Here is a 16427-nt window from a genome sequence, read left to right on the forward strand (position 1 = left end):
ATGACCGAGAAATGATCTTCTACAGCGAGGTTCAGGACCTCCATTTCACATCTGAATTTGTCCCACATATTTTGATTGCCACCCACCTTTATTTAAATTTTAAATGCTGACCAGTTACATCCGATCAGGTAAACGGAGTAATCCTTTGTCAAAATCGCTACCTAACAATTTATGTGAAACACGTCAGACAGCAGACAACGTCCCTCTCGATACTTTTTCACTCATGTGAGGCGTCACCATTGTCAGGGAAGGGCTACAAAAATGGGGCCTATCCTCGCCACTTACGCCCTTTAAGCAGGGAGGGATATTTATCGTGCCACACCTGCTGTGATACGGGACCTTGGTTTTAGCTGCCTCATCCGACGGATCGCCCGATTTAGTCACCTCGTACGACAGGCATGGGGTACCGAGCACCTACTCTAACCCGGATCCATAAAATTGAAATTATCGTAGCGCATACTATATATAGAAATGGTCGGTATATGATATCAAAGAAAATTAATAAATGATCATTTGAGAAACATTTGTTACGCAGATTTACACATGCGCCGCTTAACACTTGACAGTAGTAGTAGATGACGAGAAAATATGATATTCTCTCGACGATACAGCTATATAGACCTGTACGTCGTGACGCACTTTTTCATTGTGACGTCATAAAGTGTGAAGTGCACGGAAGTAGATCAAGATTTATCTCCTTGTTGCAAACCTTACCTTAAAGAAATAGAAAAACTGAATAATTGTTTTGAAATTGATAAGGAGTCAACAATAGCCATTAACCACAATGTGTAATGTGATATTATTCTTTTGATCACATTTAGGCATTGACAATCAGCCATCATTCGAAGCAGTCCTCATCAGTTGGAGAAATCTTGAATTTGATGTCAGTTGATACCTCTACCATACACAGCGCCACGATGTTCCTTGGAATGTGGTTTGAAAGCCTTCTGGAGATAATACTTTCAGTTTACTTTCTGTATGACATCCTCGGCTATGCCACGTTTGCAGGGTGTGGCGTATTGGCATTACTGATACCTATGAATGTTTTTCTTAGCTCAGTATCATTCAAGGTAATGCAGAAGCATATGAAGCTCAAAGACGACCGAATAAATCTCTTGTCGGAAGTAATCAATGGTATAAAGGTAATTATTACAAAGATTTGGGTACTGATCTGTGTTCTGAGATCTGATTACTATTGATAATTTTAATGCGCGTCTGGTGCATCAAAATTTTTACATTATGACCCCTGGGTCGAGGCCTCTGCTGGTGGACTGATAGTCCCCGAGGGTCTCTACAGCCCAGTAGCTAAGTACTTCGTTACTAGCTTGAAAATACGGATGTATATTTAATTGCTGTTATAAAATTTAGAAATTCATTTCAAAATTAAGGATTATCTCCCTCATGCATAGCTCTTATACTTGGACGAATTTGGCTCCACTTTTTTGGCACGCTGTTTTTGGCTATATTTAGCTCTAAACTTCATAGTTATTTCGGATTTCAAACATTTCGGTTGAGCATCACTGAAGAGACATTATTTGTCGAAATGCGCATCTGGTGCATCAAAATTGGTACCGTATAAGTTTTACATATAAGATATGACATCAAATTTGTCAACAACTTTAACCATTGTCAAAATATGTGAGCGATTATCTCGCCTAAGGCGATGATTCAGCTGCGTTTTTCTGCTCCCAGTAAATACAATATTATTCATCTGCATGTCGATGCATCTGCTTAACTTTTTCAAATGTTCGACTTCCTCCAATTACAACAATTGCACATGCTATGTATGTAACTTTGTTTCAAATGTAAATCTTGAAAACTCTGTTCTATAATGAACCAATTTTATCGTAAATATTCTATAGCCAGGAGTTCTGATCTATACTGCAGTAAGAGAATTATGCTTCGTAAACGAGAAATAATTGGAAAAACATACAAAACACAGTATGTCTAAATGACATCTTTAGATCCACACAAGGAAGGCGATATATTGATTGTTCAGTGTATAACCCTTGGAGTGGGATTAAATCACTTCAGTCGGGCTTCCGTGGCTGAGTGGTTAGAGCATCGCACTCAAAATCACACGACCTCTCACCTCTGGTCGGCGCGGTTTCGAATCCTGCTCGCGCCGGTAAGTGAGAAAATTTCCCAGTTTACTTTCGGGGGGTCGGTGATCTCTTACCAGTTACATTGTATCTGGGTTCTCTATTCCACCAATAAAAAACTGGGCGCCACCAGATAACTGAAAGATTGTTGAGTGTGGCGGAAAACATCAAAACAAACAAACAAACATATCACTTCAGTATCAGAGTAAAAATAATTTTCAGTAACAACCCTATTTTCCATGTCTTTTAAACTATAAAGATGAAGAATCATTTTCGTTCAATAATGTTTGAAGGTAAGGAAGAACATTGCTATTCTATGTCTAACGGATGTTGTGTATAACGGCACAAAGTATTCCAACCTGTGACTTTGATATTTAGGTTAAACCCCTAATCATTGATCGTACGCTATGGAATACAAGTTATAGAGTATCCAAAGTCTATGGAAAGCTTTAATTATGATGTATTGGTACCAAGCTTTATGACATTGAACTGCAGGCATAGAAAATCCGGAAACAGTTCATGAAGTCAATTATCTTTTACAGAAATATAAACAGTATATCATTAAGTATTTCATAATAAACCCCAAAATAAGGAACATTGGTATGAATATCAATTTAAAAATATTTAACATATTTCGAATGAAAATGTCAGTATGATAGTGACTACAGAGAGTGTCTATATCGCTCACTATAAGATATCTCCCGTATTTTTTTCAGGTCTTGAAACTGTATGCATGGGAAATGATTTTTAAAGACAAAATCATAGACAAGAGGAATTTAGAGTTGAGAAAATTGCTGAATCTGAAAGTCCTCGAACGAATTGTAGAAACCTTTTTCCACATCACAACCTTTCTGGTATGTAAAGTTCCACCATACACTCTGTCAATAGTGTTTAATTTGTGTTTCTGATCAAATTTTGCATGTTGTTAACATTGTCATTATATCGATACATGACAGTCAGGGTCGTGTCACTGAAGGGTCTTCATAGTGATAACGGATACCATGACACGTGACCTCCTTTGTTAAGGTCATATCCGAAGACCCCTGAGTTTAACTTCTAATGCAGGTGCATGGCGAAGGAACAGTCTTTTTTGTGTTATGCGTGATGGAGTTCACTAGGCGCTGGAATCGGGAATTGAACCCGGGCCTCCCAGATACGAAACAAAATAACTAAGCACTTTGTTACCCTGACAGGTACTATTATCACTCTCATAATTAAGACCATTTCAAGTATGTTGATTACGAAGGAATGCATTTGCTGTGAACACCATGTTACAAAGTTTAGATTGTGGTACATGTACCAAGCATTGATTAACTCTCCCATCCTCTTTGGTGGTAATTTCTTGTTTATGATTTATAAGGTTTTGTTTAAGTCGTCTCTTTTGCCAATTGGTCACTTACATGGTAGTTTCTGATAGATACTGAGTAATGTTTTTTTTAAAACTGAAATTAATGTATTTAATCACAGGTATAAGTATATTGGTACAATGGAGTAATTTCTGATAATCCACCGATTCCAACTCGTTATTAGAATTTAGTATATTTCTTTTCAGGTCATCTTTACCGTGTTTCTCACATACATACATATCAGCGATACACCTCTGGATGCCAAGACAGTATTTGTCTCCCTTTCTCTATTCAACGTACTGAGATACTCCGTCGACTTCCTAAATTATTCTGTGCGAAATAATTTGAAATTTTTTGTGGCTTTGAAGAGAATAAATACCTTCCTAAATAAATTGGATATCCAGGAGGATAATGTTGAAAGAGATCCACAAGGTAACAACTTTTCTTTGTAATAAGAAAATAGCAATAGTTCATTTCAATATCAAACAACATGTGTTTATCATTTCTCAGAGGAAGCAGTTAAAATAATCGATGGAGAGTTTGCCTGGGACATCAACAGCAGTTTATTGAAAGAGTGAGTCCTTCTAGTATTTGCTCTCAGTACAGAAATAATTGTATCAAACAGTTAGCTAACACTAGTATCTACTCTCAATATAAATATATTGATATCAAAGAGTGAACTACAAAACTCACAGAATAGATGAAAAAGTGAAGATAACGAACAGTGATCAATCTCATAAATGCTATTAAAGATACCAAATGAAGAGAAGGTCAAACACGGATCCCTGGACATATCAAAGTTGGGATCAGGTGCATATTTTGTATTACTTATAGGAGTTATGAGATTGATCACTGTTCGTTATCTTCACCTTTCAATGAATACGGTTGAATATGTCTGTCCCTACTGATGTTGTATGTATTTAGAGTAAATATAGTGATCCCAGAGGGAGGCCTTGTCGCAGTAGTTGGACAGGTGGGACAAGGGAAATCTTCACTGTTGTCAGCCATATTGGGGGAAATGATGAAAATAAGGGGAAAAGTCAGCATTAAGGTTAGTGTTACTTTTTCACTGTTAACTAGTACAAGAAAATAAACGTTTGAAGAAATAAACCCGCGTATATCAAATGCACAATATATTAATTTATTCAGTCTCACAAACGTAATATTTCATTTTAGTATAAGATATGAAGGAATGTATGTTATATCAATGTTTGATTCATGTTCTAAAATATAGACTCAATATAATATGAAATACATATTTGATAGTTCTATTGAAAAGTTCCTCCTCATACTTTAAAATACTTGTCACAGGGTTCTGTTGCATATGTTCCACAACAAGCATGGATTCAAAATGCAACAATCCAAGAAAATATTCTGTTTGGAAACAAGATGGACGACAAACGCTACCGTGAAGTACTGGAGGCGTGTGCTCTCATTCAGGACCTGGATATACTGCCTGCAGGAGATCAGACAGAAATAGGAGAAAAGGTTTGTTGAATATTTTAGATGCTATATTAAAAAACTGATTAAGGAATATATCATTAAACTTTTCAACAGTAATTTTTTTACAGTGTGTTGACATTAACACTTTGCTTTGTACTAGTGTGAGCGGGGAGGACTGCAAGTTTTTATCCGTTTTTTAGCCTGTTACTGAAATGTTGTGTAGCTTGCTAATGAAACAGTGAAGATGGTGAACAATGACCATCCTAATAAATAACACAAATAATACTAAATTAAGAGTATGACAAACGTGGGCCCCTGGACATATCTGAGGCATATAAAATTAGAGGGTCCTTATGCCTGACCCACTTTGATTTTCGCCATTTCCATTGAGTTTGTTGTACACTTTGTTTCACAATACTTTGTGATTCTCGTGTGAAACGAGCTCTGTAGCTCTCTGGTGAAACGCTACGGGTCACAAAGATTTCAAGAATTACAGTCCTTTTGGTACTCTTTGATTTCCACACCTATTTTTTTCCGTTTGGAGATTTTGATATACAAGTCGCAATGTAGCTTCACACTTAATGGCTACAGACCAGGATAAACTACCAGGTATTAACGAAGTGTATGTAACTTTGTAATAAACAACTATATGCTTAACTTCATTTCCAATATGATAGATTCGTTTTCACATGACCTATGTATGAAATTTGTTTTCTGCAATTAGGGACCAAGTAGGGGACATGTATCACTTTAGGAATACTGTTAGAATGTTTTCCATTCGTTTTATTTTGACGTTATATCTTTTGTGTTTTCAAACATCATGAGTACTATGTTCCAAGGCTATGATGACTAGATGAAATTTCGATTGTGGACCTTCGGATTAGACCGAAAAAACTGAGTCCCCTGTCATAAAAGGTGTGGCAAGATACAGATCTAATCCTGTTCAAATGCCGTAAGCGCCGAACATAGGCCTAGATTTTGCAGCCCATCACCGGCAATGGTGACATCTCCATATGGGTGAAAAAATATCGATTGGGACGTTAAACAACACACAACCAACCAACATCAATTGCATGTTGGGACTTGTATTGTAATTTAACAACTTATAGTGGGAAACGGATATATATGTAAATTGGAATTCACGAATAGTGGACTTTTTTGATCAGGAAATAGTCATAAAACTGGTCATTAAGGCTAATGTTTTCTGAAAGAAACGTAATTGATGATCAATGCTTTTCATATAAAAAAAATGTAGCATAATGTTTCATTGATGTTATTCCTGATAAATTGTATAGGGAATGTTTAGAGATTCGTGTTTTCCCTTCTCGCCGTGTTTGCCCTACTCTTAAGAGGCGTTAAACAATATACAACCAATCCTACTCTTTATTTTGTGGTCTTTATAAGAATTATGAAATTGACCATTGCTCGTCATTTTCACTTTTACATTGTATAGGGAATCAATCTCAGTGGTGGACAGAAGCAGAGAGTGAGTCTAGCTCGCGCAGTGTACAATGACACGGACGTCTATCTCCTTGACGACCCACTGTCAGCAGTTGACTCACATGTAGGCAGTCATATTTTTGATGAAGTTATTGGGCCATCTGGGTTGCTGAAACACAAGGTAGGTCACCATTTCATAGCAATACTGTAGATATATATCGTTTATATGAACTCAGTGTTTATCAGTCACTGTTGTTATGGCCCACCATGAATATAGCCGGGTCATATAGTGTTTGTCATGTCCGTCATCCGTCCTTCCGTCCTTCTGTTTGTCTTTCCGTCACACTTTGCGTTTAGGTCTGTGTTTAGTTCTGTTTCAAAGAAATTGTTCAAGATGTTTTCATCAAACCGTACATGCTGATATATGTTGGTATCATATATTCAACTGCATCAATATTTTTTACCTCTCCTGTGACCTTGACCTCACTTTTCCATATTTGATGTTTAGCTCAGTTTCAAAGCAACTATCGACAATATTTTGATGAAAATTCTTCCACTGATACCTGTTAGTGGTTACTGTTCAACTGTGGTATTATTTTATGCCTTCCCTGTAACCTTGACCTCACTATTTCATATTCTCGTGTTTAGCTCAGTTTCAAAGCAATGATGATTTTTGTCCCTTTCTGAATATGGTCAGGACATATAGTAGAGGAACAGATTTACAAGTCAAATTTTGATTAGATTGGTGTTTGTCATGTCAGTTTATGATATTCATAGATCAGCATGTCATGTGAGTATAATATATTTTCTTTGGTAGAAATAATCATATATTGAATAATGATGACTTTTCTATTGATAGCTAGGTAACATTTAACCAATGCAAAATTGCTATTTATCATTGTAGCAATTTTCTTAGAATTATGGCAAATTTGAATAATATTCAGAGTGGAATGAATAAGTGATACTTGAGTTAAATAGTTTAAAGATAAAAACATTTTCAAGAACGGTGATACTTCACTTTGACATAGAAATAATGCATTAATGATAAGGGAGAGTGTTAGAAAGGTTTTCCTTTTTAGTGTTGGATATGACTAGTAAAGAACTGATATTTAACTGTATTAAAGGTTTTAGAGTTAATAACAATAGTACTTCAAAGGTTCTCTTTATATTGTATACATTTGTGATATGATTTGAACACAACTCAGATTTACCTGTATAAAGACTAGCACCACAACAGACTGAGTTCACTAAAGGTTTAAACTCTGATACTAACACAACAAAGTGAATTCCCTATTGTGAAAGCACTGCATTTCTTTTTTTAATTAATGATAAAGTGAATGGAAAAGTGTGCAGCATTTTTTCCTCTCCATTGAAGTTTGTTTTTACATGAAGAAGATATCTCCCCTTCAATCGAACCTATGGTCATCGTTAATCTGCATAATTTTCTTTAAAGAAAAAAGTTTCAGTATTTTTATTATTTTCACAAAATGAAAAACTTCAACCTATTTTCCATTGTGAATGGGGCAGAATATCATGCCATGAGAAGGTACCGATAATCCCTGGGTGTTTTTTGTTTTTAAATAATGTTAACTTATTATTTTTTTCGCCAAAGGCTCAATAATGTGAGCATTTTTTATCAAAAATTTCTGTTGTTGTAAACTTTTCACATTTTCATCATCTTCTCCAGAACCATCTGGCCAATTTCGATCAAACTTGGTACAAATTATCCTTAGGGGAAGGGATTTAACGTTTTTGCAAATGAAGGGCTATGTCCCCTTCAAAAGGGTGATAATCACAAAAATAGGGTGAAGTCATTTAAAAATCTTCTCAAGAACCACTGGGTTGGAAAAATTCAAATTTATATGGAAGCTTCCTGACATTGTACATAGTCAAGTTAAATTCATGGCCCCTTGGGCTAGAGTGGAGCCACAAAAGGGAATCAAAGTTTTACACGCAAATATATAGGATAAAGTCTTTATAAATCGTCTTCTCAAGAACCACCAGTCCAGACAGGTTCAAATTTACATGGCAGCTTTCTGACATAGTTCAGATTCATGTTTGTAAAAACCATGGCCTTCGGGGGTAGTTTGGGGTCACAATAGGGGATCAAAAGTATGTATATATATATATATATATATATATATATATATATAAAGGCGGGATTTTTTAATATGGGCCAAGGCGACTCATGGACCCCTTATTTTCATATTGCATTACAAATGTCACATCAGTCGGGACATTCATGTCCTATGGACAAATTTCTAGTTTTTATTGTAAATATGAAAGAGTAGAATATATATATATATATATATATATATATATACATGTTGTTGTTCACAGACATGCATCCTGGTTACGCATGGGATACAGTGGCTGCCAAAAGTTGATAACATAATCGTCATAGTCAATGGAAAAATATCAGAATCGGGTACTTACGACGAACTATTAAATCATGCTGGACCATTTGCCGAGTTTTTGGAGACGTATTTAATGGATACAGATGAAGGGGACGTTGAAGGTGCTAATTTAATTGATTAGATTCATTCCATTGCCCCACATGTCTGTTGCATTTTTCTCAAAATCGCAAATCCGTCTTTCTATTTGTTACACATAGACTAATACTTTGATATCAAAATATCAACTAATTATCTATTATTCAAATGCAGCGATCGTTGGAAGCTCACATTTAGCTATAAGTTTACACAACAGGAGCATGTACTTGATCATCTACTTAGGTCTTTAAGTGGGTCAAAGTATTCCGGATGGGCAGTGCAAATAATGAACAGTGATCGATCTTAATTCCTATAAGCAATACAAAATAGTGAGTTGGGCAAACACGGGCTCCTGGATATACCAGAGGCGGAATCAGGTGTCTAAGAGGAATAAGCATCCCATGTCGGCCGGTCACACTTCCCGTGAGCCCTATCTTTTGATCAGGTAAACGGAATTATCCGTAACCAAAATCAGTGTACCAAGAACGGCCTAACAATCGGTATGAAACAAAAGGCTTTCAAGCCGGCCCTATTTTCCTTATTTTTCTACAACAGTCCTTATTTTCCTTATTTGAGCTTTAGAATCCTAAAAAAGCCCTAATCTTTTGTTGAAATTCGTACATTTTCAAATTTTGAAAGTTTAAATAAATTTGACATAAAGTAAGTGTTGGAATTTATTAAATTTAGTCTTAGTATACTTTCAGAAAATGAATATGTTGATTAAATGTACATCTCAGAAGACATCTTGATGGTTATCAGCTATATTCAGCATTGATTGTAAGCCATGGGAGTCCACCTGAATTATATCATGGTTTGTGCTGAATGCCGAATATGACTGTTGATGACCACTGGTATGATCTTCCGATTGGGTAATTAGTTTTTGTATTATTGCTCTTGCAAATGATGAGTAAAATATTTTTTTCCTTTTGATTTGTAAACGTAGCCCTTACTTTTGTCTAAAAAGCCCTTAAAAATCCTAAAAAGCCCCTTATTATGCCCCCCCCCTTTCAAAGAAGAGGGGCATATTGGTTTGCACCTGTCGGTCGGTCGGTCGGTAGACCGCATGTTGTCTGCTCAATATCTTGAGAACCATTCACTTGATGATAATGATATTTCATATGTGGGTTGGTTATGAGTAGAAGAGTATCCCTATTGTTTTTCAGGTCAAAAGGTCAAGGGTCAATCTACTCTGGACATAGGAATATACTGCCCGTTCAATATCTTAAAACCCCTTTGCTTGACATACATCAAACTTGGTACACTGGTACATACTCAGGAGAAGATGGTCCCTATTGATTTTGAGGTCACATGTCTAAAGGTCAAGGGTTAATCTGGACATTGCAATATACTGTCCATTCATTATTTTGAGAACCCTTTGCTAGACAGACATCAAACTTAGTACACTGGTGTATATTCAGGAGAAGATGACTCCTATGGTCACATAGTCAAAGGTCAAGGGTCAAACTGGACATATAATATACTGTCCACTCAATATCTTGATAACCCTTTTGCTTGACAGACATCAAACTTAGTACACTGGTACATCTTCAGGAGAAGATGACCCATATTGATTTTGAGGTCAAAAGTCAATAGTTGAACTGGACATAGTAATATATTGTCTCCTATATTTTAAGAATTATTTGCTTGATTGACACCAAACTTGGAACACTGGTACAGCATAAGGAGTAAATGACCCTAGTTATTTTTAGGTCACATGGTCAATTCACTCTTGACATAGGAATATATTGTCTGTTCAATATTTTAAAATTGATGATACTACTATCAATTAAATGGTGTATGTGTATAACCCTTTTCAATTTTGCACCATGGGGGCATATGTGTTTTACAAACATCTCTTGTTTTTGATAATTTTGCCCTAAAAATGGCCCTTATTTTTTGCACAGTGTCACTTGAAAGCCTGAAACAAGTCAAACAGCATTTGACGCAATGGCATGTTGTATTGGCAAACCAGATTGTTATAACGACCATAGAATTTACGAAATGCTGACTTTAAGTGAGACTGTTGGAACTCCTGTAACATCATCTTGTTTGTCAGTCCCAATTCAAAAATCGATAATACGCAGAACAAGCTCTTGCGTTTCGAATCAGTTAAGTGATATAAACACCATATACAGGTGATAATGTAATATTGCTACATAGATATGGGAAGTTAGCAATGGAGAAGCTGAAATCATCCCTTTTATCATAAAGTTGAGTTGTTAGTTTGTTCGTTATTAGTGTGAAGCTAACCTTATTTAATTTTATATCTTTTATAATAAGCATTTGAATCAATCTATATAGGCATAGATATTTACTGTAAATTTTCCTTAAAGTGACCCGTCGTTTCATCTTTGAAAAAGAATGACGATGAACACATTTACGGAGGGTGTTTTTTTTTTTTATGTTTTCAGAGATCAAATGATGGTGTTATAGATAACGCCGTCAAACATGAATTGTTCATCTAATAGCATGAAATTAATCACCATACATTGGCTAACAAAAAATGTTGGCGTTGGTTTGTTTTATATATAGTATGAATTAACAAAATATTTCTAACTTTAGAGGAGGTTATGGTGAAAGTCTTGCAACGATTGACGTCACTAACATCGAATGAAACAAATGGATCAGTATTTGATTTAAGGTACGGGTTACTGTATTGTTCTCATTGAGTTGAATGCCTATATTTGAACGACTATAATATCATATTATTCCCTTGTATTGGAAGATTTAGAATCGGAAATAACGCGACGGTTTTTTTTTATGTTTTGTGGCACTCTTGTTTGTTTATTACTGTAAATTGTCATTAACATATTACATACTATAACTGAATAATGAAATCTATCTTGTTTGTTTTACTGCTCCCACTACTATTGTCCATATTTCATTTTACCCTTGTCCGTCCATCTGTCTGTTATAGAGTAAAGCAGTTAACTAACTCCACGTACAGTTTTCATGTTGAAACTTCTATATATAAAACAGGATACCTCTTCTTAAGCTATACAATTGTCAGGATTTAGATTTCTTTGAAACTTCTGATTCATCCTATAAGTAATCAAACTCGAACTTTTATGTCAAACAGGACATCAGTTAACTTATACAATATGACGGCGTGTATTGCTCTTCAATTTGTTTGATTTTTTCCACGTGTTACAAAATGTGTAGGAACTTATTTTACAATCTAATCATGACCGTTCCTTTTATACTGCTTTTGACTACGGGTTACTCCATTTACCTTATAGGACTCAAGGCGGGTCCGATCGGTCAACAAGTGAATGCTTACTATTCTTAGGCACATGATCCCACCTCTAGTGTGTCCAGGGATTCGTTCTTGTCCTACTCTTAGCTCTTTTATTCTTTAAATGATTTATGAGATTGAACACGGTTTGTTATCTTCACTCTTTCATGGTAATGCATAGCGGGGGCATCCATTTAATTTCCTTGTCCAGACACAACCTCCGTACTCCGTTTTGTTCACATATATCGCTGGGGTGTCGTCTTTGTCTAAGTTGACTTTTTTTTTTTATTTTAGACAGTCTATAAATGATTTAAGTAGAAAGCATCTTCATATAAAGAGCACCTCAAGCCATGCAACTGAGAGACTTTCATCTGTGGCCACAGACAAAGAAGTTAAGAAAGATATCAGGAAACATACTCTTATTGAAGAAGAGACAATGGAAAGTGGAAAGGTACATATCAGAAAGGGTAAAATACGACTGGTTGCTTTTGTAAACGAAGTAGCGGTTGAGGATGAAGCGACTGGACTACAATGGTTGGATGTATTTACATTTATCAATGTGTTAATCAGTACTATTTCTGTTACATAAAACAACAATTATATACATTTACTTGTGTTTATGTAAACTAAGATTATCGTTAGCTAAGTTGCGATTTATGAAACCCATAGGTGAAGTGGAAGCAGTTTATGACCTACTTCAGGGCCATTGGTCTGGGATACTGCGTCTTAATGGTGACTCTCTATAGCATGGGTGAGTGCATGATTCTCCTAGGAAACATTTGGCTGAGCAGGTGGACAGAAGACCCAGCTATGAAATTAGCTGATACAACAACAAATTGCAGCAGTAGTATTCAACAAAGGAACATTTATTTCATTGGGAGTTACTTAGGATTTGGACTAGGGCAAAGTATATCCCATTTCATTATTATTTCTTGTTTTTGTTAGTTATGTTGTTTATCATGGAAACGCAAATTAAAGTATTCGTAATAATCATTAACAAACTAATGTATTTCTGTCAACTTCAAAAATTAATGCATTTAATTATACCGCTATCAACAGATCTAGATTACATGTATTGTTTCATTCACAGTCACTTCGATGGTGCTGTTTGGAATTTTATATGTACTGAGAACAATTGCTGCATCTCGCACACTACACGCTAAGCTGTTGCACACAACTGTGCGCTGTCCAATCAGCTTCTTCGACACAACTCCATCGGGTCGGATCATCAACCGTTTCTCCCAGGATATGGAAGCAGTAGATACCATGCTACCACTTAATTTAGAGAACATGCTTTTCTGTATCACAGCAACACTGGGAGTTCTGGCAGCCATTACATACAGTGTTCACTGGTTTCTGCTTGTAGTCATCCCACTCGGCGTAATATACTACCTCATCATGGTAATACTGTTTATGAATTATTTGGTCAAGAAAATATCAATTGTTATTTTCATTAAATATCAGACATTAGTGCCAATGTTGTGGTGACAATGGTGTAAAATTGATATTGGATGTAATTGGTTCCGCAATTCTTAGTAAGAATTGTAAGATGGTGTGATGGTGTAAAATTGTCTAAATACAATTCTTCTTTACTGAAAGTAACAAAACCTCTAAACCACGTGTAGCAGTACTGTGCTTATAACGGTGGACGACCTTGTCAATATTAATGAATTACTCTATCTAAATGAAGTTGAGGTTATGCACGTAAAGAAATTGATTTGGAATATACATGATTGTATTAACGGTCTTCCAAATTGGGTAATGTCATACTCATAGTTTTTCTTCTTAAAAATTCGGCATGTTTTCAATGGGAAGACTATCATTAGCAGTTAACTCGTCCGAACAGTCTGTTGCGTTCAATCTGATACAACAAGGCGCATCCTGCTTCCCATCGGAACGGAATCAAACTATAATGGAGGTACGGAAACCCTTCTATTCCAAGTTAAATCTGTCTACAAAACACTGCTACGTAGGAATATTGAGTACGTGTACCTGTGTAGATGCAGGGATGTTCCGAATGAAGGTAACAGACATACTCAAGATATAGGGCTCATGACGGGTATGGCAAGTCGACCGGAGATGTTTACTCCTCCTATGCACTTGATCCCACCTTTGGTATATCCAGGGGCCCGTATTTGCCATTCTATATTTTGTATTCCTTAAAGGAGTTATAAAATTGATCACTGTTCGTTAGATTTACCCTTCATGGGTAATGTTTTACAATGAACAAACGTAGGAAATCATTTATCAGTGTATGTATTCAGTATTGTAATTATATAACATATACCTTTCAATGGCAAATAACTCATCTGATTTGTATTCTCAAACCACAAAAGTACAGGAATTCGTAGACCACCTGCTTCGTAAATGAGAGGTTATGGTTAGAACCTTAGTAGTGACATATCTGAATTCTTATGATGGGTACTGAACGTTTCTTTGTGAAAGTTCAGCATTAGAAGTGCAAGTCAGCGACAGACAATCTTCACTGTGTTTTTCTGAGTTCATACTATGAATCTTAATTTGTGACACGTCACCTATGACTTATGACCTCTCAATATGGGCAACATATTCTGCCTTGGACATGAACACTAAACAAATATAGAAAACAATAATCCACAGTTAAGGTATCTGTCATAACATTTTAACTTACGATATACAGAATTCATGTCTAGAAATACATGTAGGCATCACAGTCATGACTTAAGGTCAGGTCTAGGTCAATCTCAAAGATCAACATCAGATGTCTTGGTCAGCAGTTATTGTCTTTGTATTTTTTTTTAACAAAATTAATTTGAAATTATTATGTGAGTCTTCATCTGCAGAAACCATGGTTTACGGAGAATCTTTTTTCTTTTCTTTTGACAGATTTTCGTCTTGCCATCCTTCAGGCAGTTGAGAAGAATTATTTCAATTAATAGATCCCCGATCTACAGCTATTTCAGTGAGACTTTGGCAGGTGCTAGCGTTATAAGGGCATTTGGCAAGGAGAACCAGTTCATGGTTGAAATGCAGAGGAGAGTGAATAACTTTCATCAGGCTGACTGGGCTAATAATGCCATCACTGGGTTTGTTTATTCGATTTATTTGAATTTTGTTAAGTAACCTTGTAACATTTATATTACCATTTTAACTGATTTAATCATTATATCATTTGGTCAAATGCTGTCTGACGTGTTTCATACCGATTGTTAAGCCGTTCTCGGCACACTGATTTTGACTTCGGATAACCCCGTTTACCTGATCAGGATATAGGGATCACGGCGGGTGTGACCGGTCGACAAGGGATGCTTACTCCTCCTAGGCACCTGATCCCACTTCTGGTATATCCAGGGGTCCGTGTGCCGAACTCTCTATTTTGTATTGCTTATAGGAGTTATGAGATTAATCACTGTTCGTTATCTTCACCTTTCATAAAACAGATATTTTGATCAGTAAAGCTCGATGGAACTAAATTGCATTGAAAAATATTAGATATAATCACATGTATTAAAGAGAAGAAAGCGACGTATAAGATTTTCAGTTGGAAACTCTAGAATACTCTTGTTCACCGGTGTTTTAGATAGGGTAGATGCGTTAGAAAAATAAAGTTATGGTTCTATCAATAATCAAGTATAGGGATTATATAGTTTACATCTTTTTGCTTTCTGACTGTGAATTTGACAAGACTGTTATATAACCATGACATACATTTCGACGTATTGTACAATATGTCAATTACAAAATATATCAGAGTCATAGATCATACTGTCCACGTAATAAAATGGAAACCATGAAGGCTGAAAGAGCTGTGTTTAAGCCTTCGCTGTTTGCCTGTCGTCTTGATAAATCAAGGGCTGTGTTGAAGCCTGGCTGTTTGCCTGTCGTCTGCTTTAGTTTGCGCTGTTTGCCTGTCGTCTGCTTTAATTTGCGCTGTTTGCCTGTCGTCTGCTTTAATTTGCGCTGTTTGCCTGTCGTCTGCTTTAATTTGCGCTGTTTGCCTGTCGTCTGCTTTAATTTGCGCTGTTTGCCTGTCGTCTGCTTTAATTTGCGCTTTTTTGCCTGTCGTCTGCTTTAGTTTTGCGCGGGTTTCCTGTCGTCTGTTTTAGTTTGCGTCGTTTGTCTGCCGTCGATTTTAGCCTGCGCTGTTTTCCGTCTTGATGAAGTTTAATGGTATTTACAGCTGGAGAAGTGTTCACCTGGAGATGCTGAGCTGTTTGGTCATTTTGGTGACTGGTACAATAGCGGTAGGAACAAAAGATAGCATTAATGCGGGGATGGCTGGACTCTCAGTGACCTACTCCCTAACTGTAAGTCACAAAAAATATCATTTCACTCCCTTTATATGGTATCAAGCTTTGTAAAGTATAGGAAATTACCAACGTTTTCTTTT

The 16427-nt window shown here is 36.1% G+C and overlaps 1 protein-coding gene across 2 annotated transcripts in view; it reads left to right on the forward strand.

The window, feature by feature from the left end:
- The window catches only part of LOC125664124 (ATP-binding cassette sub-family C member 3-like), a 47105-nt gene that overhangs the window by 21362 nt on the left and 9316 nt on the right, over window positions 1-16427 (forward strand). For both annotated transcript variants that reach the window (XM_056152641.1, XM_048896682.2), the window contains exons 10-23: window positions 822-1142; window positions 2819-2956; window positions 3655-3880; window positions 3959-4022; window positions 4373-4499; window positions 4760-4936; window positions 6345-6512; window positions 8672-8849; window positions 11386-11464; window positions 12353-12509; window positions 12728-12965; window positions 13149-13459; window positions 14924-15123; window positions 16218-16344. In XM_056152641.1, coding sequence (XP_056008616.1) covers window positions 822-1142; window positions 2819-2956; window positions 3655-3880; window positions 3959-4022; window positions 4373-4499; window positions 4760-4936; window positions 6345-6512; window positions 8672-8849; window positions 11386-11464; window positions 12353-12509; window positions 12728-12965; window positions 13149-13459; window positions 14924-15123; window positions 16218-16344 — 2511 coding nt within the window. The remainder of the gene's footprint in view (window positions 1-821; window positions 1143-2818; window positions 2957-3654; window positions 3881-3958; window positions 4023-4372; window positions 4500-4759; window positions 4937-6344; window positions 6513-8671; window positions 8850-11385; window positions 11465-12352; window positions 12510-12727; window positions 12966-13148; window positions 13460-14923; window positions 15124-16217; window positions 16345-16427) is intronic.

This window comes from Ostrea edulis, chromosome 1 (genome assembly GCF_947568905.1).
Source record: "Ostrea edulis chromosome 1, xbOstEdul1.1, whole genome shotgun sequence".
Taxonomy (NCBI): Eukaryota; Metazoa; Mollusca; class Bivalvia; order Ostreida; family Ostreidae; genus Ostrea; species Ostrea edulis.